Source organism: Narcine bancroftii, chromosome 1 (genome assembly GCF_036971445.1).
Source record: "Narcine bancroftii isolate sNarBan1 chromosome 1, sNarBan1.hap1, whole genome shotgun sequence".
NCBI classification, from domain to species: domain Eukaryota; kingdom Metazoa; phylum Chordata; class Chondrichthyes; order Torpediniformes; family Narcinidae; genus Narcine; species Narcine bancroftii.
The window spans coordinates 360,811,886-360,835,045 of NC_091469.1; the positions used below are offsets into that span (position 1 = coordinate 360,811,886).

The window sequence follows — 23,160 nt, forward strand, 5'->3', positions numbered from 1 at the left end:
GGAAACTTACAGATCCATTTAACCACATTATCATCCAGATCATTGATATTGATGACAACAACAATAGTCCCAGAACTGATACCTGAGGCACACCATTAATTCCAGGGCTGTAGTCTGAAAAGCAATCATCCACTACTACTCTCTGGCTTTTCCCATAGATCCAATGTCAAATCCAGTTTACTACCTCACCATGAATATTGAGCGTCTGAAACTTCCTGACTAACCTCCTATGAGATATCTTGTCAAAGGCCTTACTAAAGTCCATGTAGACAACATTCATATCCTTTCCTTCATCATCTTTCCTGGTAACCTCCTCAAAACGCTAAGATTGGTTAAACACTTAGAATATTGTATTCAGTTCTGGTCACCTTATCACAAGAAGGATGTGGAAGCTATGGAAATGGTGCAGAAGAGATTTACCAGGTTGAAATTAAGGGTTACCTGTATTGGAGAATTTGGCTTGTGAGGCAAGGTTAGCAGAGTTAGAGATTTTTCTCTTTGGAGCAAAGAAAGATAAGAGGTGATTTAATAGAGGTCTACAAGATTATGAGAGGCAGAGATAAGATATACAGCCAGCACCTTTTTCCAAGTGAGTGAGTAGCAAATACAAGAGGACATCTGTACAAAATAATGGGAGGAAAATTTAAGGGGGACATCAGAAGTCAGTGTACTTTTTTTAAATAGAGTTGTGGGTGCATGGAATGCATTGCGAGGGATGGTGCTGGAGGCAGGCACAATAGAAGCATTTAAGAGACTCTTAGGCAGGCAGGTGGATAAAAGAAAAATAGAGGGTTATGAGGTAGGAAGGGATCTGGTTTTTTTTGTAGAGATGTATATAGATTAGAACAACATTGTGGGCCAAAAGACCTTTACTGTGCTGAAATGTTCTGTGTTCTGTGATATATTTACAGGGAGTTGTTCCTTTATTCGGGCCGATGAACCCAAAGTCATTAGGGAGTTAAAGGTCATAGAACCTCTAGGAAGCAGTGATCATAACATGGTTGAATTTAACATTTGAAAAGGAAAAAAAATATTGGATGCATCAATTTTTCAGTGGAATAAAGGAAATTACAGTGGTATAAGAAAAGAACTGGCTCAAGTTCAAACTAATTGGAGGATCAGAGCAAGACTGGAAGATATTTTTGCAAGTAATAAAAGGCATGCAGGGTAAGATATATTCCAAGGAAAAATAAATTTGTCCAAGGAAAGATGATACCATTGTGGCTAACAAAAGAGTGGAAGGCTAAGATAAAAGCAAAGGTGAGGGCATACAATGAAGCTAAAATCAGAGGACTGGGATTCCTTTCAACAATCACAGAGAGAGGCAAAGAAAGTCATTCAGAAAGAAAATATGACCTATGAAAGGAGATTAGCTAACAATATTAAAAAAGATAATATATAAGGAATAAAAAAGAGATGTGTTGACATAGGATCAATAGAAAATTATGCTGGGGAAATTGTAATGGGTTATAAAGAGATAAGACGTCTGTCTTCACCATAGAAGACATTAGTAATATCCAGAACAGTCAGAGACTTCAGGGAGTAGAGTTAGATTCAGTTAGGGTTACGAGAGAAATTGATAAATCTTCCGGGCCAGATGAGGTGCATCCGTGGGTTTTGAAAGAGGTGGATTTGGAGATTGTAGATCCATTGGCGATGATCTTCCAGAAATTGATAGATTCTGGAGAGATTTCAGAGGATTGGAAGGTCGCAAATGTGGTTTCACTTTTTAAGAAAGGTGGGAGACAGAAAAAAGGAAACTATAGGCTGATTAGTCTGACGTCGGTGGTTGGGAAGATATTAGAATTGATCTTCAAGGATGAGGTGATGAAATACCTAGAGATGCATGACAGGATAGGTCCAAGTCAGCATGGTTTTTTAAAGGGTAGATCTGGCCTGACCAACCTATTAGAATTTTTTGAAGAAATCTCAAGTAGGATAGACAAAAGAGAGGTTGTAGATGTTATCTATTTAGATTTTCAAAAAGCTTTTGATAAGATGCCGCATATTAGCCTGCTAAATAAGATGAGGGCCCATGGAATTATAGGGAAGTTATTAAACTGGATAGAAAAGTGGCTGATAGGCAGGAAGCAAAGGGTTGAAATTAAGGGTTCCTGTTCTGGATGGCTGCTTGCAATTAGTGGTGTTCCACAGGGGTCAGTATTGGGGTCGCTACTGTTTACAATTTATATTAATGATTTTGATTGTGGTATGAATGGTTTTGTGGCCATATTTGCAGATGACACCAAGATAGGTGGTGGAGTAGGAAGTGTAGTAGAAACCTTAAAGTTACAGAAGGATATAGACAGATTAGGAGACTGGGCAAAATTTTGGAAGATGAGATTTATCATAGAGAAATGTACAGTTGTAAATTTTGGCAGTGGAAATAAACAGGCAGAATATTATTTGGTTGGGGTGAAAATTCAGACCTCGGATAAACAAAAGGACCTCATGCAGGGAAACCTAAAAGTGAATGACCAAGTGAAATTGGTAGTGAAGAAAGCGAATGCTATGTTGGCATTCATTTCAAGAGGAATAATGTATAAGAGTAAAGAGGTGTTGATGAGGCTCTATGGGGCACTGGTGAGATCACATTTGGAGTACCGTGTGCAGTTTTGGGCCCCTTATCTTAGAAAGGATGTGACGTTGTTGGAGAGGGTGCAGAGGAGACTTACTAGGATGATTCCCGAAATGCAAGGCGTAACGTATGAGAAGCTTTTGGCAGCTCTTGGGTTGTATTCATTGGAGTATAGGAGAATGAGAGGAGATCTCATAGAGGCATTTCATATTTTGAAAGGTTTAGATAGGGTGGATGCGGGTAAGATGTTTCCCTTGGTGGGTGAATCGAGGACAAGGGGTTAGAGTCTGAAAATTAGAGGTTATCCATATAAAACAGATATTAGGAAGAGCTTCTTTAGCCAGAGGGTCGTGGATCTGTGGAACTCACTGCCGCATACAGCAATGGCAGCCAGATCACTGGGAGTATTTAAACAAGAAATAGACAAGTATCTCATTAGTGAGGGCATAAAGAGATATGGGGAAAAGGCCGGAAATTGGAACTAGTGTAGCGTAGCTTAGTGTAGATTTACAGAACAGACTCGATGGGCCTAGTGGCCTGCTCTGTTCCTTTTCTCTTGTGATCTTGTGAACATTCACCTATCTATTGAGCTAGTAGAATTTTGCAGAGAAATTTGGAACATAAATTTTGTTGTTTTATGCTTTTTTAATCCAAGGGGGACTAAACTAGTTCAGGAGGAGGATGACAACCAGAGTGTTAGGACAGATACTGGAACAGTTGGTGAAAAGATAGTTTGACTGTGAGGAAGGACAGGCATTGGATGAAGCATAAATGCATTAAGCTAGATGGGTTGAAATGCAAGATGTATTTTGAATAAGGGTGTTGATTTAGAACATGGATCAGCACATGGAATTATGATGTTTGGCCATTGCTGAGTCTTGCATGACTCAAGGATAGGATTGACCAATGCATGTTCTGTGGTTTAGATATTGCAAAATGGGTAAGGACATTAAAAAGATGGGGATAGTGGCATTACTAATTAGGGATAGAATCATAGCTGCAGAAAGGGAGGACACTGTTGAAGAATTGTCAACTGAGCCATTATGAGTAGACATCAGAATCAGGAAGGGTCCATCACTCTATTAGAAGTAATCTATCAGTATCCAAATAGCCACTAGGATACTGAGAGCTGATAAGCAGGCAGATTATGGAAAGGTGCAAAAATACAGAGTTGTTATCATGGGAGTCATCAACTTCCCAAATATTGACTATCTTAAGGAAAAATGTGGAGAGGAGGCAGAATTTGTCAAATGTGTCCAAAAAGGATTGCTGAGATAGCATGGTACAAGAGGAGAGGCCTTACTGAATCAAGTACTGGGTAATGAACCTGGTCAGGTGAAGAAACTCAAAATTCTGGGTTGAAGTGATCCTGCAATCTCTCTTTTGAATGAAACATATTTCGCCTCTAATGCTGTTGAAGGTCGGCCACAGTGGACTCATATCCAATCCTCTCTCTGTGGTTTCCACTTTAACAAGTCCTACTTTTTAAAAAAAAACCTCCTATGCTTCTAGTCTGTGAGAAATCACAAGTAATTCTAAATTTTAAGACTCCCTGTATATACAGCTTCACTGAATTTCAGAATCTTGTTATTTTTCTGGTTTCCATTCTTTCCTACTCTGGCCTCATTGCCAGTGTAATGTCTATGCATCAGTGTGTTCTTGGTCTCTACAAAAACAATATGCAGGCAGAGAAGGCACAGAAACATGGAAAGCCCTCGAAAATGTATTTGGCGTATTTGAGATTCTTTGAAGACTGTTGGAGGGGTAAAATTCACTCATATAATTCTTAGCTATATGTATGGCATAGTTCATTGAAACTGGTTTTACTACTCTGAGGGATCGGATCCATAAAAATAATTCTGACTAGTTATTGACTCATGGACCTTCCTGGTTTCTACAAAACACCATGTAACTGGACTAGACTGCTCTCTACAAGCTGGTAACTAAAAATCCAAGCAATAACAATTCCATTGAAATCTATGTGGATCCTAAACCTGAACCATAGAACACTACAGCACAGAAACAGGCCCTTTGGCCCATCTAGTCCAATGCCATGCTATTATTGAGCCTTATCCCATTAAATTACACCATGAGCATGTACATCCATGTACCCATCCTAATTTCCATTAATGTTGAAATCAAATCCACATCCACTCCTTCTACTGGCAGCTTGTACCACACTCTTACCACCCTCCAAGTGAAGATGTTCACCTTAAATATTTCACTTTTAACCCACATCCTCTAGTCTTTCTTGCACCCAACCTCAGTAGAAAAAGCCTGTTTGCATTTAACCCCTCATGATTTTTCAAATCTAATGCTCCAGGGAATAAAGTCCCGTCCTATTCAACCTTTCTCATGAACTCAGCACTTTTAAGTCCCATCAACATCCCTGTAAATTCTCTCTGTATTCTTTCAATCTTATTGATGCCTTTCCCATAGGTAGATGAGTAAAATTGCACACAATATTCCAAATTCGGCCTCACAAGTGTCAGAAACAATTTCATCATAACTGCTGTACTCAATACATTGATTTATGAAGGCCAATGTTCCAAAGCTCTCATTATGACTCTATCTACCTCTGTCATCACTGAGCAAAATAAAAACATTGAACATTAAATAACTCAGATTTCAGAATAGAATTTGTATTTATTGCTAACAACTACATTACATTTATATAATTTCTAATGCTTTTATTTAAGTAATCGATGTACTTAAAAATTGTTCATAATATGGCATTTGCTTACCACACATCCCTGGGCAACAGCATAAGTCAAGACCACTATGAAGATGCAGATAATGGTTCGAATTTGTATCGTCAGGCACCCTGGAAAACACTGAAAAGGTAATGAATTACATTTCTGTAGATGATAGTCCTCATATCTTTTCATTCTAATGTCTCTAGTTACCATTGAATATACATCTTGCACTTTGGTTATCATTAAGGCAAATATTTCAGTAACCATTTAACTTATAATTTTGTGCTTCCTATCTGAAGGCATTCTACCCAATACATTAGTAAGGAGTAGTGCATCAAATGTAACAATCCTAATTGCCTCATCCATGCTCTCTAAAAACCTAAAGCTCCCTGATGGATGATTGCAACATTACTTCTCACTGCAATAAAGCTCTCCATTTCAATTCAGAGAACAGCTTCTACAGTTTAAGATAAACTCATTGTAAATGACCTCATGAATCAAAGTTTTCCAAAGAAAAATGAACCACTAATGTATCTTCGGATGCTACAGATGTGAAGGAACAAATCACTGTGCACTGCTGACACCAGAGCTGAATATACATTCCCCATTACGTGAAATAATACTCCTAACTTGGAAAAAAACAGGATATGCCTTGACTTATTATAACTGACACACTATTTATGGTGGGAGTTCCAAAATCAGGCCACTAAATGACATGCATTCTCAGGAAAATTTGTGCTTGAGTTTTTTTTCAGTCATACACTTTAATCATGCTTTGGGCTGTCACTACATCCGCCTATTTCCAAATTCATCTGAGCTTTCTCCTGCATTGTCCTTACCCTTCCATACTTTCCTCTTTATGTACATCACCAGCTTCACTTTAACATCCCCAAGTTGTTCACATCCAATTCCCCTTTTAAATTTTAACCACAAGGTTATTACTGTAACTGTATAGTCTGAGGCAAAAATGATTAAAATGAAATATTGCCTTACTCTTTTAATAGTCAATCAGCACAGTTCTTATTAGCTATACAATTAAGAAGCAGAAGCTATTATTGAGCCTTAAATTACACCATGAGCATAGCCCTCCATACTCCTCCCATCCATGTACCCATCCTAATTTCTATTAATGTTAAAATCAAATCCACATCCACTCCTTCCACTGACAGCAGGTACCACACTCTTACCACCCTCCGAGTGAAGATGTTCACCTTAAATATTTCACTTTTAACCCACATTCTCTAGTCTTTCTTGCACCCAACCTCAGTAGAAAAAGCCTGTGTGGAAGGGCAAGGACAATGCAAATTGATCCTAACTGATCTGGGCAAAAAGTATCAGGATCAAAATTCATTGTCATAAATATATCATGAAATTTGTTTTTTGCTATAGATTATGTTTCAAAATAAATGAATAGTGCAAAAGGTAGGTGGAAGTGAGGTAGTGTCTCTGGTTCATTGTCCATTCAGAAATCTGATGGCAGAGGAGAAGAAGCGGTCCTTGTGCCATTGGGTTCTCGTCCTCAGGCTCCTTTACTTCCTTCCTGATAATGGGAGAAGAACCCATACAGAGATAAATGTACAGAAGACAAGAATAATCTTAGGTTTCACATTTTTCATGGGGGTTAAAGCTGAGTTACCATCACAACTGGGTTTGGAGAGAGCAGGTATTAACCACTTATCAAATATTCCATCTCTGATTAGGTTGGACATTTGTAATTGGAGCACATCCTCAATTAACCTACTTAAATTGTGAATATAATGCAGGCAAATGAATGATAAATGTGGCAAAGAATATTCCCTTCCCAACAGTAATGATTCTTACTTTGCTAAATGTATAAGCTTATCAAAATTTCTAAACTTGAAAACCAAGTTCTGATTCAGCAAAACATGCAATCTGTTTCTTTATCTGATATTTCTGGCATTGAATCCTGGGGGGAAAAAGGTTTCTTTAGTTTTAACTGCAAAAGTTTTAGTCTTTCAGATGTCTGCATATACTTAATGAGCTAAGGTTACACAAAGCCCTTCTCATACTGACATCCCAGTTAATTGGCCATTCAATGCCCAGTTAAAAAGCTATTTTTGCTGTTCACACGGGGCCACTTTTAACTGGGACACCACATGCTTTCACATTGACCACCTGTCATCCCCGAGGATAGGAGAGTCTACTTTCAAATTTTTGTCTCGGGATACAATTTGTCCTTTTTACACTGAGTTAATCAGCATACCGGCATCAGCTTACGCTGGGGGTGAGTAAGTGTTGAGGTCGTCAATCCCTGGCATGATATGATGCCTTTATTCTGATTGGTGCTATAACCATTGGACTGTCTGTGACAGCTTGCGCCTGTCTGCACTCCTGTACTGCCTACTGCAGGGGGAAGAAACCCATTGTACCTGCAGGGAGGTAACCTGGGAGACTGGCTCCACCTACTCCCTGCTAATCCCCGGCCCCATTATAACAGCTCACGTCAGCCCATGGGCAGGAAGTAGAGCACACAATGTCAGAAAGGATACAGAACCTTGTGTGCAAGTTTTAAACTAATTAAAGCCTGTAGTACAACCTTTCATGATTTGTGCTTGTTTTGTTCACACTGTAGCACACCTCAACCCTTAACCAGTAAATTAGTAGTCAATTCCTGGGACAAGGTGCCAGTGTGAAAGAGGATAGTAATTTTGACACCTGTTACAAAATATGTTACTTATAATCTGAATGACTAAAATCACAGAATGACAACCAAAAAATGTTTCACCTGCACTCGAGTGACATGAAGATACATGATACATGCAACCAGGAAACAAATGCAGAATACCAGGAGGACAAGGACCACGGTGCTCCTGAAAGAGTCACATTTAAGGAAACAAGTAAGATCATTAAAAAAAAAACAGAAGAATCAGAATCAGACCAATCAGCTCCTAAGCCTGATCCATGTTCAGCAAATTGTGACAGATCCATCCTGACATTCAACATTACATTCTTGTTCTCTCCCTGTTGACTCGCTTACAGTTTAAATGTCTGTTAATATATATTCAATGCCTTGAATATATTCAACGACACTGCTTCCACTGCTCTCTGTGGAAAATAATTCCAAATATTCATGATCCACAGAGAAGAAATGTAATTATGAATCCATGACTCCAAATTCTATATAGCTCCACTCGGGAAAACTTTCCAAGGTATCACAAAACCAAGATATTTTCTTCTGCAAAATCTTTCTGGCCTCCTCACAAATTTCTAACTGACTTATCTTTGAATTATCAACAAACCTGACTGCAATTTACTTAGTCCTTTCAACAAAATAGATTACATTTTTTGAGTCCTCTGCACCGATCCCTATGTCGCCCTGCTTAATTACAAATTACCTATTCAAAAATGACCCTCTGCTTTTCACTTATTTTAGCCACTCCCCTATTCAATATATTAGCAACAACCCATGTGCATTAATCGTTTATGTGACACCTTTGCAAATGTCGTCTGGAAATCTAATTGTTATGTCTTCTGCTTCCTCCTAATTTATCCCCTTTGTGACAACCTCAAAAATTCAGATTATTTGCCAATAAAATGTCTTTTTCATAAAACAATATTGAATCTGCTTGATTTTTTCTCTCATGACTTTCTAAATATTCTGCTATTACCTCCTTGATAATGGATTCCAACATTTTTTCCCAATGTCAGGATCAAGGCTACTTGCCTTATCATTTCCTACTTTCTATCCCTGCCTTTCTTGAAAATAATTGTATATTTATAGTTCTCCAATTCTCTGGGATCTCTCCAGTATCCAGAAATTTTGGCAGTTTTCAACAAACGCACCCATTCTACGGCTACTTCTTTTCAGATCCTAAAGGACAGGTCGGTGTCCAGTGGACTTTAGACATGTACATAAGCAACATGATTATTTTAGATCAGAAAGATAAAGAGAATAAGGAGTTATATTAAGCATGAAGAATACTTACTGTGGAATGATGAGAAGATACAGAAGGCCAAATAAGGCAGCAAGTATCAATGAGAGGATGACTGCACTGGTGAAATATTCATCGTGAAGCTGATGATACTATGGATGGAAGAGGAAAGTAATTCTTTTGGTGACCAAGACAAATCACCATGGCCTCGATTGTTTAAAATCTTAAAATGCTGATTTAGAAACTGGTTGTATCCTACCAAAAAATATTGCACAATAAATCTTCATTTGAGAGGAATGAAAATTAATGTAGATATTTTGGCCTGGATATTGTCTTCAGTTGTGAATAAATCGTTCTTGTCATTTATGCACTCATATATGGCCCCAGACACCCTGGAGATTTTTACTGTGTGATTTGCAGTCATTAGAGAGCTGAAACAGTATGGTGTCGTCCAAAGGGGAGCTGAGATGCAAGTGAGCATAGCAAACAGTAACACACTGAAGAAAACATGGAGCAGAGCTTGGGCAAGAAAATGTTCATGTTGGAATATTAAAATCAGATCAAAGTTTTTGAAATAAATCAAGAACTAGAAATAAATTTAGATGTGAAATACACACTCAACTTAAAAAAGCCCCCGACTAGAACTGTAAAATAATGTGCAAAAGTGATGAGAACAATTAAAGCTCACTCTTTGGAAAACAATAATATTATCTGATGTGTTTGCTCGGCATCTAGTAAGAAAATCCTGCAACCTCATGCTGTTGGATGCATGCACATGCTGTTTTACTCAGCAGATGTAGTGCAGTGGAGCAATTTGGAAACTTGGAGAGCAGCTGATGAACTCTGTGTTTAATTGTGTATCCACAGATGTCAGCGCTTGCAGTTTGATTTACTGGTTAATAATGTTGAGTGCTGATTGTTTCAACATTAGTTGAATTACAACTTCAGGGCAATTATTTTTTTCAAACATGTTATTTTTGATTTTTAAAGACTCAACAAACCATAAACTAATCAACTTCGCTTTCTCTCTCTCTCTCTCTCTCTCTCTCTCTCTCTCACACACACACACATACGTGTTAATCCCATCCCCTTACTTCCCTCTCTACTCCCCTCCCTTATACAGTAGATGAAGGAATCAATAAACATTAATACAGAATCAATTAACTACCCTTTCCCATTAAAAAAAAAACCCATACACATGATGTCAGCATCATCTTCTTTGGAAGTAGGGGGAATTAATCAATCTGGGTACCAATATAATTCAAATAAGGTTTCCATATTTTACCAAATGTGTCATAATTCTTCCTTATATTGTAAGTGATCTTCTCTATGGGAATGCAACTGTGCATTCCCATATTCCGTTGTGAGATGGCTAAATGGGAGTCGGACTTCCATGAAACTGCTATACACTTCCTGGCTACAGCTAAGGCGACCTTCACAAAAGAAATTTGGTGTTTTGATAACTTAAAAGTCATATTACCAATGTCTCCCAAAAGATAAACTTCCAGATCTTGTGGAAAATCCACTTTTGTAATTTTCTGAAGAATGCCCCTCAAATTCACCCAAAAAGGCCTTACCTTTGTACATAGCCAGGTGGAGTGAACGAAAGCCCCAAACTCTATACCACATCTAAAGCACATTTCCAAAATATCAGATTTTGATTTATGTAATTTTTGTGATGTGAAGTATAACTGATGTAAGAAATTATAATGCACCAATTTATATCTGGTATTAATGATTCCAGTCCCACTGTTCATACATAGGTCTTGCCTTCACTCTTTGTTAATTTTTGTATCTACGTCTGACTCCCATCTCTCCCGAGATCCACGCTAGTTTGGTTTCGGACTCTTACTTTGGAATACATAATACATTCTAGACATAAATTTATACACATCCCACTGTTGAATAAGAATCTCCACATTGTTGCATCGAGGTGAAATCTTATCTGGTCCTAATTTTCCCCTTAAGAAAGATTTTAGTTGCAGATAGCGGAAGAAAGTTCTAGTACACAAATATATTTATTTAATTGTTCAAATGTCATAAACTGCCTTTGTATATATCAATCCTTGATATATCTGATTCTTTTCTAGCATCAAATGACTAGGATCTCATTACCCATAGTCAAAGTTATTAAATTATTTTGGGTGGAAGGTGTTTTTGGAGATATCACAATTTTTTTAAAATCGAATACATTGAACTTTTTTCTGAATTTGTAGTATATGTTTTGGTATAGGGTTATTTGATTTCTTTGAAATTAATTTAGTATTCCATTTGTAAATAAATTCTCCTGCTATCTTTTCATTGGTCAATTATAGCCCAATTTGTGCCCAGGATGAGATGGTCTCTCTATCAAAAAAATTATGTAATAAACTTTACCTGGGGTGCCCAATCAATTTTTTTCCCCCAAATCGAGTAATTTTAGACCCCCAAAATTATAATCCCAAGTTAATTTTTCCACAGAGATTCTAGCCATCTTACCATTCCATAGAATCCTCCTGACACCTGCATTTAGTACCTTACAAAAGCTCAGGAGTAATAAAATGGGCAATGATTGAAAAAGATACTGAAGTCTTGGCATTTCCTTTGTTTTGATACAGTTAACCCTTCCTATCAATGTTATATGCAGAGCTCTCCATCTAGCTAGGTCCTCCCCAATCTTCCGGAGCAAGGGAAGGTAATCAAGTTTGTACAAATTACAAATTTTTATCTACTTTTATTCCTAAATACTTTATGCCTTCTTCTGGCCACCTGAACTGACTTCCTTGTTGATATTGTCTATAATCCACATTTGTTAAAGACATAATATCACTCTTATCCAAATTCTCCTTATAACCTGAAACTTTCCCATAATCCTCCAGTGTAGTCCTTAAGTTAGTCAGCGACTTCCCTGGGTCTTTCAGATATATTAATATACCATCAGCAAAACCAGGCAATTAGAAGTGGAAGCAGAGAATTGTACATCCGGACCCCTACAAAATACCATGTGCAATAAACCTGAGGTGATTAGGGAGTTAAATGTCATAGAACGTCTAGGAAGCAGCGATCATAACATAATTGAATTTAATTTAACATTTGAAAGGAAAAAAATTATCGGATGTATCAATTTTTCAGTGGAATAGAGGAAATTACAGTGGTATGAGAAAGGAACTGGCTTAAGTAAAATGGGAAAGCAAACTAATTGGAGGATCAGAGCAGGACTGGAAGATATTTTTGCAAGTAATAAAAGGCATGCAGGATAGATATATTCCAAGGAAAAAGAAATTTTTCCAAGGAAAGATGGTACCATTGTGGCTAACAAAAGAGTGGAAGGCTAAGATAAAAGCAAAAGTGAGGGCATACAATGAAGCTAAAATTAGTGGGAAATCAGAGGACTGGGATTCCTTTCGAACATTACAGAGAGAGGCAAAGTAAGTAATTTGGAAAGAAAATATGAGCTATTAAAGGAGATTAGCTAACAATATAAAAAAAGATAATATATAAGAAATAAAAGAGAGATGTGTTTACATAGGATCGATAGAAAACGATGCTGGGGAAATTGTAATGGGTTATAAAGAGATGGCAGAGGAACTTAATCAATATTTTATATCTGTCTTCACTGTGGAAGACATTAATAATATCCAGGACAGACAGAGGCTTCAGGGAGTAGAGTTAGATTCAGTTAGGGTTACTAGAGAAATTGTGCTAGGCAAACTAAACAGATTAAAGATTGATAAACCTCCCGGACCAGATGAGGTGCATCCGTGGGTTTTGAAAGAGGTGGTTTTGGAGATAGTAGATCCATTGGCGATGATCTTCCAGAAATTGATAGACTCTGGAGAGATTCCAGAGGATTGGAACGTCACAAATGTGGTTCCACGGTTTAAGAAAGGTGGGAGACAGAAAAAAGGAAACTATAGGCTGATTAGTCTGATGTCAGTGGTTGGGAAGATATTAGAATCGATCTTCAAGGATGAGGTGATGAAATACCCAGAGATGCATTGCAGGATAGGTCCAAGTCAGCATGGCTTTTTTTAAAGGGTAAACCCTGCCTGACCAACTTAATAGAGATTTTTGAAGAAATCTCAAGTAGGATAGACAAAGGAGAGGTTGTAGGTGTTAACTATTTAGATTTTCAAAAGGCTTTCGATAAGGTGCCGCATACTAGGCTGCTAATTAAGATGAGAGCCCGTGGAATTATAGGGAAGTTATTAAACTGGATAGAAAAGTGGCTGATAGGCAGGAAGCAAAGGGTTGAAATTAAGGGTTCCTGTTCTGGACGGCTGCTTGCAATTAGTGGTGTTCCACAGGGGTCAGTATTGGGGTCGCTGCTGTTTACAATTTATATTAATGATTTTGATTGTGGTATGAATGGTTTTGTGGCCATATTTGCAGATGACACCAAGATAGGTGGCGGAGTAGGAAGTGTAGTAGAAACCTTAAAGTTACAGAAGGATATAGACAGATTAGGAGACTGGGCAAAATTTTGGAAGATGAGATTTATCGTAGAGAAATGTTCAATTGTAAATTTTGGCAGTGGAAATAAACAGGCAGAATACTATTTGGAGGAGGTGAAAATTCAGACCTCAGCTGTGCAAAGGGACCTGGGTGTTCTCATGCAGGGAAATCTAAAAGTTAATGACCAGGTGAAATTAGTAGTTAAGAAAGCGAATGCTATGTTGGCATTCATTTCAAGAGGAATAGTGTATAAGAGTAAAGAGGTGTTGATGAGGTTCCGTGGGGTACTGGTGAGACCTCATTTGGAGTATTGTGTTCAGTTTTGGGCCCCCTATCTTAGAAAGGATGTGATATCGTTGGAGAGGATGCAGAGGAGACTTACTAGGATGATTCCCGGAATGTAAGGACTAACGTACGAGGAGCATTTGGCAGCTCTTGGGTTGTATTCATTGGAGTATAGGAGAATGAGAGGAGATCTCATAGAGGCATTTCATATTTTGAAAGGTTTAGATAGGGTGGATGCGGGTAAGATGTTTCCCTTGGTGGGTGAATCGAGGACAAGGGGTTAGAGTCTGAAAATTAGAGGTTATCCATATAAAACAGATATTAGGAAGAGCTTCTTTAGCCAGAGGGTCGTGGATCTGTGGAACTTACTGCCGCATGCAGCAGTGGAAGCCAGATCACTGGGAGTATTTAAACAAGAAATAGACAAGTATCTCATTAGTGAGGGTATCATGGGGAAAAGTCCGGAAATTGGAACTAGTGTAGAGTAGCTTAGTGTAGATTTACAGAACAGACTCGATGGGCCTAGTGGCCTGGTTCTGTTCCTTTGTCTTGTGATCTTGTGAAGCACCAAATATGATTTGATTGGGATTACAGAAACATGGCTGCAGCGTGGGTAAGCCTGGGAACTTAACATCCCGGGGTATACGATATTTAGGAGGGATCGGCAAGAAAGCAAAGGGGGTGGGGTAGTATTGATGGTGAGAGAAGGGACCGACACGATTGACAGAAAGGATATCAACTCGGAAGATGCGGAATCTATATGGGTAGAACTGAGGAATAGCAAGGGGTGGAAAATGTTAGTGGGGGTGGTATATAGGCCTCCAAATAGTAGTGTAGAGGTGAGGGAAGGCATTAAAAGAGAAATTAGAAAAGTGTGCAATAAGGGAACAGCTGTCATCATGAGAGACTTTAATTTGCATATAGATTGGACTAGCCAAATTAGTAAAAATACTGAGGAGGAGGAATTCCTTGAATGTTTACGGGACGGTTATCTAGACCAATATGTCGAGGAACCAACTCGGGAGCAGGCGATTTTAGATTGGGTATTATGCAATGATAAGGGGCTAATCAACAATCTTGTTGTATGAGGCCCTTTGGGTAGGAGCGATCACAATACGATCGAATTCTCACTCGACAAGGAGAGTGATGAAATTAAAACCGAGACTAAGGACCTGAATTTAAATAAAGGGAATTATGATGGCATGAGAAGGGAGTTGAGTAAGATTGATTGGGTGGTGTTTATGGGGGAGTTGACTGTGGATAGACAATGCAAAGCATTCACACATCTAATGGAGAAATTGCAAAAATCGTTTATACTGGTTTGGCATAAAAATAAACCAAAAAAGGTGACTCAACCGTGGATAACAAGGTAAATTAGAGACAGCATTAGGTCCAAAGAGAGAGCATATCAATTGGCCAAATAAAGTACCACAACCGAAGACTGGGAGCAGTTCAAGATGCACCAAAGGAGGACAAAGGGATTAATCAAGAGAGCGAAAATAAATAACGAAAGTAAGCTTGCGGCAAATATAAAAACCGAGTGCAAAAGCTTTTATAAATATGTCAAGAGGAAAAGATTGGTGAAATCCAGAGTAGGTCCCTTGCAGTCAGAATCAGGGGAATATATAATGGGGAATAAGGAAATGGTAGACCAATTAAATTCTTACTTTGGTTCTGTTTTTACAAGAGAGGATACAAATAACCTCCCAAGGATGTTGGGAAACATAGAGACTAATGCAAGGGAGGAACTGAAAGAAATCAGTATCTCTAAGGACATGGTCTTGGGGAAATTGATGGGATTGAAGGCAGATAAATCAAATGGGCCTGATAATCTACATCCTAGGGTACTTAAGGAAGTGGCCATTCAGATAGCAGATGTTTTAAGAATTATTTTCCAGAACTCGATAGACTCAGGATCAGTACCCATGGATTGGAGGGTAGCTAATGTTACCACACTATTTAAAAAGGGGGGTAGAGAAAAAAGCGGGGAATTATAGGCCAGTGAGCCTTACATCAGTAGTGGGCAAAATGATGGAATCCATTATTAAGGATGTAATAGCAGAGCATATGACTAGCAGAGAAGGGATCAGACAGAGTCAACGTGGATTTACAAAAGGTAAATCGTGCTTGACAAATCTATTGGAATTCATTGAGATGGTGACAGGTAAAATAGATGGGGGAGAGCCAGTGGATGTGGTGTACCTGGACTTCCAAAAGGCCTTCGATAAGGTCCCGCATAAACGACTGGCTTACAAAATCAAGGCTCATGGGATTAGGGGCAAAGTATTGATGTGGATTGAGAACGGCTGGCAGGTAGAAGACAGAGAGTTGGGATAAATGGCTCGTTTTCTGAGTGGCAGGCGGTGACCAGTGGGGTGCCAGAGGGTTCTGTACTGGGACCCCAGCTGTTCACAATTTACATTAATGATCTGGAAGAGGGGATTGGATGTAATATCTCCAAATTTGCAGATGACACTAAGCTAGGAGGGGTTGTGTGCATGGAAGAGGGGGTCAGGAAGCTCCAGTGTGATTTGGATAAATTGAGGGACTGGGCAGATACATGGCAAATGCACTCTTCTTTGGCTTGGCTTCGGTTATCCACTTTGGTAATACAAACCAGAGGGCAGATTAGTATTTGAATGGCAATAGATTAAGAGATGGGGAAGTGCAGAGAGACCTAGGGGTACTTGTACACCAGTCTCTGAAGGCGAGCATGCAGGTACAGCAGGCGGTTAAAAAGGCAAATGGTATGTTGGCCTTCATATCAAGAGGGTTTGAGTATAGGAACAAGGATACCTTACTGCAGCTGTACAGGGCCTTGGTGAGACCCACCTGGAGTATTGTGTGCAGTTTTGGTCACCTTATCTAAGGAAGGATGTTCTTGCAATGGAGGGAGTGCAGAGGCAATTCACCAGGCTGATACCTGGAATGGCAGGAATGACTTATGAGGAAAGATTGTGCAAATTGGGATTGTACTCGCTGGAGTTTAGAAGATTGAGAGGGGATCTCATAGAGACATATAAAATTCTGGCAGGACTGGACAGAATGGAAGCAGATGGGATGTTTCCAATGATGGGAAAATCCAGAACCTGGGGCCATGGTTTGAGGATAATAGGCAAACCATTTAGGACCGAGATGAGGAGAAATTTCTTGACCCAGAGGGTGGTGAATCTGTGGAATTCATTGCCACAGAGGGCAGTAGATGCAGGTTCATTAAATATATTTAAGAGGGAATTAGATCTATTTCTTCAGTATAAGGGTATTAAAGGTTACGGAGAGAAGGCGGGGACGGGGTACTGAACTTTAAGATCAGCCATGATCTCGTTGAATGGCGGAGCAGGCTCGAAGGGTCGAATGACCTACTCCTGCTCCTATCTTCTATGTTTCTATGATTGAAAACTAACTCACCACTGTTATCTCAGTTCTATTCCCCACAAGACTTCCAGTTTCACAGAAAAACAATACAAGTTTCAAATGCACTGTGAAATTCAATGCCTTTAGTGGAGGATTGGTGCACTTGAAGAGTAGGAAGACACTAATCCTAGAATGTAATTAATAGCTAACAGTAATCAATTCTAAAAAAACCCAAGCACCTATAGACATCCTATGATGGTTATATGACACAAATCAATTTGAACTTGAACATGAATGGAGTCCTAGCAGTTAACAGCAAAATGAGTTACACTGGTGTAGAGCCATGAACAGTGGACAGTAAAATCCACTGGGATAAATTGCCTACACTTCAATGTGTTGACTGAGTGGTCATCAAAGAAAAAGTTATCAATCTGATTGAAACATTAGGAAGTTAATTCATTCCAGCAAGGAGCCAGTAATAGTCTAAACAAAGCTTGAATTGCATTTTAATTCAGAGTTTCAAGAAACACATGCTGTCCCTTCATTTCTGCCTTGTAATGGGAAAAGAGGACCAAGGATTGGTAGATGGAACTTTACACCTTCAGGGTCATACATCTTGGCAACTCAAACCAGGGCTGGAGATGCACAGTAAATGGTGGTACCTTGAAGATCATTTCAGAACAGAGACCTTATTATTCAGATGTGAAGCTCCTTGAAAATGGCAGCAAAGTGGACAAGGAAGGGGAGGTGGAAGAATTTGGCATGCTTGTAAAACACACATAATGTGGGAGGAATTCAAAGGTCAGGCAACATCCATGGAAAGAAAAAGATGGTCCACAATTTGGACCAAAACCCTTCATTTGGGAGGTGCACATTCTTTGCTAAATATATTAAAGTGAGGAGAAGAGACATCATGTTACAACTCTGCAGCACATTGGTGAGACTGTGTTTGGAGTATTGTGTGCAGTCTGGTTGCCAAACTACAGGAAGGATGTCATGAAGTGGGAAAGTGTGCAGAAAAGATTCACAAGGATGTTGCTAGGACATGGAGGCTGAAGTTCTAAGGAGAGGTAGGGCTTTCTTTTCTCCCTGAAATATTGGAAGCTGAGGGGTGACCTTGTTGAGGTGTATAAAATGTAGCTAAAATTAGCTAAGGTAGATAAGCTAAATTGTCACAGTCTTTTGTCCTGGGGTAAAGAAGTGCAGAACTGGAGGGTTTTGCTTTTAATGTTAGAGGGGGAAGATTTAAAGGAGACCTGAATTGTAACTTTTTTATGCAAAAGTTGATGCATATATGAAATAAGCTTTGAGAAGAAAGTATAGTGGCAGGTAGATTTAAAAGACACATACTTGGATAGAACAGTTTTTATATAGGGTTCCCATGCTACTCTAACCCTCACCAGAAGATCTGTCTGCACTTATGAAATAACTTTTTCTAAAAATACAACTGTGAATATTTGTTTTTTATATTTATTACATCTTCCTCCATTTTGACATACAGAGATTATTTCATTTATATTTTTGCAATTGCTGAATCTTGTGTACCTGTGTGGCTTAAGCAAGAATTTTGAATTATCTGTACATTGTACTTACAGTACATATATGATAATAAACATTCATCTCATCTCAAAGAATATGGCCCAAATATAGGCAAATTGGAATAGCTCAGTTAGAAAACCTGGTCAGTATGAACATTGGGCTAAACAACTTGTTTCTATTCTGTTTAACTCTTCTGATTCTTTGTCTCTATATTGTATTTATACCATTGCATGTCCATTATTATCCATGGCAAAAGTACACTATTCATTAATCATAGAAAATTCCTGCCACAGAATAAAGGCATTAAGCCAATCCTTTCCATGGCAGTGAAAAGAAATACCCAACCTAATACCACCTTTCAGTTAATGCTCTGCAGACAATGCTTATCAAGTATAGTTAATATGTGACTGGATGTCTGCATTTTTAAAATGTTCTTGGTCTGAAAATATTGTCCTAATTTCCCTCTTCATCTTCCAATCAATTGCTCTAAACCTCGGGCCTCACTGCAAGAGGAAATACATTATCCATCTTTGCACTAAGCCCCTCAGTTTTAAAATACATCTGCCTCCCCTGTTGCAAAGAAAACATATGGATTATGTAATCTTTCCAGTCAGAGGTTTCATTTCCACCATGTCCAGTGCAATGGCATCTTCCCTGCAATGCAGCAAAAAAAAGAGCAGAATGCATGACTGGTATTATATTCAGTCCTTGTGCAACCTCCATGTTCTTGTGTTCAATGCCTCAGCTAATAAAGAAACTGATTCTGAATAACCACTTATTAAATGATGCTTGTTACTCTCAAGGACCTGCTGACATGCAGTCCTCTCACCTTCCCAAAGTGATGACACTAAACTTCTCGTCAATGGACCAGACATATAAATTTTCTTGAAATTCAAAGTTTTCTTTCTCACTTCCCATTTTGTGTCTCAATTGCAAATATATTCATCATGATCATACTTTTAAATATCAAATCATCAATATACTACAAAAAGCCAGGGTCCAAGACTTGACCACGTGCAGCTCCACTCCAGTGATCCAGTCACCAAAAGATGCATCAACCATGACTTTTTTGCTTCCTTCCACTGCATCAATTTTGGATTCTATTTGCCACTCTTCCTTGGATCTACTGAGTTTCAAATTTTTGGGCCAATTATATTGTGCTTTTTAATCGAAGAAATAATTCTAAATAAGGTAATATATCTTGAAATGTATAACTTTTAATAAAATGGCCCTCCCCTAAACTGAAAGCACCACATTTTCCTTTGTCTCACCAAATTTGGCAATCTACCTTTCAGATGAGAGAAAAGAAATGCTGATGACTTATTAAAGGAAGCAAACAGAATAGTTATGCTCTTTTCAAAACATTTTTGCATTCTATGTGGTAATTTTGTTGTATCCATCACTGTTGTAATGTGGGAAACATGAAAGTGTATAGATTGCAAATTTCTGAAAACCACAATCCATCAATGACAAGAGAGCTGTACTTTGGATAGTGATTGGCAGAAAAAAATATTGATCAGAACTATGGAGATAATTTTGTTTTACTTTGAAAGCTATTCCAACACAAGAGTCCAGGAGAGATATTTGGAAAACATTTTACAATGAGACATTCATACACAAGAAACATTGCCTTCAATAAATGAATACACATAAATGAAAGCCCCGGTTACTGGACAGTAATCAGCATTGAGACTACTGGATGACTTTTCCACTTCTCTCTCCAAGTGTCACTGAGATAGGCTGAGGATTAAAATGAATATTTATAAAACAATCTGCCCGACATTACCAAGTGTTCTGCAACCATGCAATTCAGTGTGCTTAAATAAAAGAATATTAAACTTTTATCTTTATGCACTACACAAACCTTTCTAAAAGGTTATTCAGCTTTTTGTATACAACTTACTTTTTTCTCCCTTTCGGATTGTTTGTATGTTAAAGTGACAAAATGTAAATCTGCCATTTCAGACTCTGTTTGCCGAGCTTCAATCAGGCGGCTGATGTATCGATTCACTCGAGTTCCTGGAGTGTTATGTATAACACTTGTAGAAAATGATGATCGATTCCTGACTTTTTCAGATGCTGTCCTCAGTGCTCTTCTCTTTGTAAATAAAACAAAATATTTTAATTATTGATGGGTTGCAAAAGAATTGCTCTGACTCAATCTACACTTCTTTTACAATCCCTACGGAGAATCTCTGAATGGGCTGTAGGTGTTGGAATCTTGAATGAACAAAGAGAAGGCCGAAGGACTGACTGGGTCAGGCAGTGTCCATGGGTATAAATAGTCTGCAAACATTTAACAGTAGCTGCCAAGTACTGGGAATTAATGTGACAGCTTCCTGCCCCATTTTTATGTATCCAGAAGAACAAAGTGAAAAGGATGGGGGAAAAAGATCAGAAATCACAGATGCAGGACCTGTTTTCTATTAATTCACCAAATTCTATTTGACATGGCGCAGAAGTTAACTAGAGATGTTGGAGAATTTTGTACAAACTGGAAATTTTTGAAGGATCTGAATGACAGAAAATGTCTTCTCTCAACAGAGTGAGTGAGAAAGAGGCAACATCAGCTACTCTTATTGTTGCCCATCAAATAATGAGACATGCTTTTTCAATCTTCATTAATTACCCAGGTGGACATGCTACTATAATTCCAGTAAAATTTGAGGAAACAGATGATAGAAAATCTTACAATGCTGTTTAATTTTTAGAGATGGGGTTCAACATTTATTTACTCAGAAATCTTAATACTACAAGAAAGTTGATGAACATCCTGTAACACAGGCCTTTGTTGTACTGGAGGTAAAGGATAAATAAGAAGAAGAAGATCAAAAGGAATGGATGAAATTTTCAGGCAATGTGAAAAATTAATACATCTTTGAGGGTCTAATATTTCCACCAGAAAAATCCTGACAGAGGACATACCTGATTTTTCATTCAAGTGCTTCTAAAAAAAATAATATTCTGCACATTAAATATATTTAAAAATTTTACGGTGAGGATCCTATGCACATGCAAATATATTAGAAACAGAAAGGAAATGCATTGTATTTTTTAATTACATCATTAGTTTGTAATAATTCATGCCCATAGGTTTGAAGGCTCAGCAGTGAAAGAGGAAAGATTTAGGATGAACTTCTTCACTCAGAGAGTGGAGGAAATGTGGAACAAGCTTTAAGAATAAGTTGGATAGATACATGGATAGGAGAGGTCTGGAGGGTTATGGAATGGGTGCAGGTCATTGGGACTAGCGAAATGATGTTTTGGCACAGATCTGAAGGGATGAATCGCCAGTTTTCTGTGCTGTAGTGTTCTACGGTTCAATGGTTCTACCAGGCATCATCCATGGAAGGCAATAGACAGTCCACATTTCGGGCTGAGAACCCTTCATCAGGACTGGGCAGAAGCCAGAGTAAATGTGTGTGGGGAGGGAGAAGAAATGGAAGAAAAAATAATAAGGAGGTAATAGGAAAAAGTTGCAGAGAGTGAAGGACAATGCACTCTGATAAGAGAGGATGGTGGATCATAGAATTAAAGGAATGAGGGGAAGGAGTAGGGAGCTGGAGGAAGGAAAATGATGAGGGTGTGGAAGAGGGAGAGAAGAAAAAGCAAAAGAGAAATGGGCCCAGAGGGATTAGGGAAAACAATGAAGGGGTTGAAACAAGGGGGAGGTTACTGGAAATTGAAGGTCCATATTAATGCTGCCTGGTTGGAGATTGTCAAAATCAATATGAGATGTTGTTCTTCTAATATGCACATGGCCTCAACTTTGCAGTAAGATGGCAGTGGAAAGACTTGAGAATAGGAAGAGGAATTAAAGTGGCTGGCTATGGAAATATCCAACCTATTTCAGCAGATGGAGTGAAGTTACTCAAAACAATCTCTCAACTTGCATTTGGTCTTCCAGGAAAGACTGGGGAGCAGGACATTACAGATTTGCAATTGAAGTTTTGCCTCACTTAGAAGGACTGTATGGAGTAGTGAGGGAGGAAGTATAGATGCAGGTGTAGTACTTGGTTTGGTCATAGGGACATTGCCAGGAGGGAGGGAAGATTAGTGGGGGTGGACAAGTGTGCAAGGGAATCATGGAGAAATGTAGAAAGGAGAGGGTAGGGGAAGATCCCATTGGAGGGGAGGAAAATGTGGAGAATAATTTGTTGGATGTTGTGACAGCTGAGGTGGTAGGTGAGGATAATGGGAATCTTATTTTGGGGAGAGGAAATGATGAGAGGGCAGATATAAGGGAAATGGAGGAGATAAGCATGAGGGCTCCATTGATTGCAGTGGAGAAGAAGCCATATTTACTAAAGAAGGAGGACATCTTAAATGTATGGAAACAGAAGAGTTTGTTTTGGGAGTAGATGTGGCAGAGGTAGAGGAA

At 38.6% G+C, this 23,160-nt stretch overlaps 1 protein-coding gene and 1 long non-coding RNA gene across 4 annotated transcripts in view; one reads left to right on the forward strand and one right to left on the reverse strand.

Annotated features, from left to right (window-relative positions):
• The window catches only part of LOC138752655 (uncharacterized), a 104,421-nt gene extending 83,591 nt beyond the window's left edge, over positions 1 to 20,830 (forward strand). Inside the window, exons 4-5 of one of the 2 annotated variants that reach the window (XR_011350818.1) lie at positions 5,343 to 5,420; positions 20,745 to 20,830. This is a non-coding gene — a long non-coding RNA (uncharacterized lncRNA). Of the gene's footprint in view, positions 1 to 5,342; positions 5,421 to 7,996; positions 8,276 to 20,744 lie in introns of those variants that run through there. The other variant, XR_011350812.1, reaches the window with a different exon arrangement.
• The window catches only part of LOC138752637 (adenylate cyclase type 1-like), a 288,403-nt gene that overhangs the window by 78,832 nt on the left and 186,411 nt on the right, over positions 1 to 23,160 (reverse strand). For both annotated transcript variants that reach the window (XM_069915391.1, XM_069915395.1), the window contains exons 8-11: positions 20,683 to 20,877; positions 9,222 to 9,319; positions 8,021 to 8,105; positions 5,323 to 5,412 (exon numbers count right to left, since the gene is read on the reverse strand). In XM_069915391.1, coding sequence (XP_069771492.1) covers positions 5,323 to 5,412; positions 8,021 to 8,105; positions 9,222 to 9,319; positions 20,683 to 20,877 — 468 coding nt within the window. The remainder of the gene's footprint in view (positions 1 to 5,322; positions 5,413 to 8,020; positions 8,106 to 9,221; positions 9,320 to 20,682; positions 20,878 to 23,160) is intronic.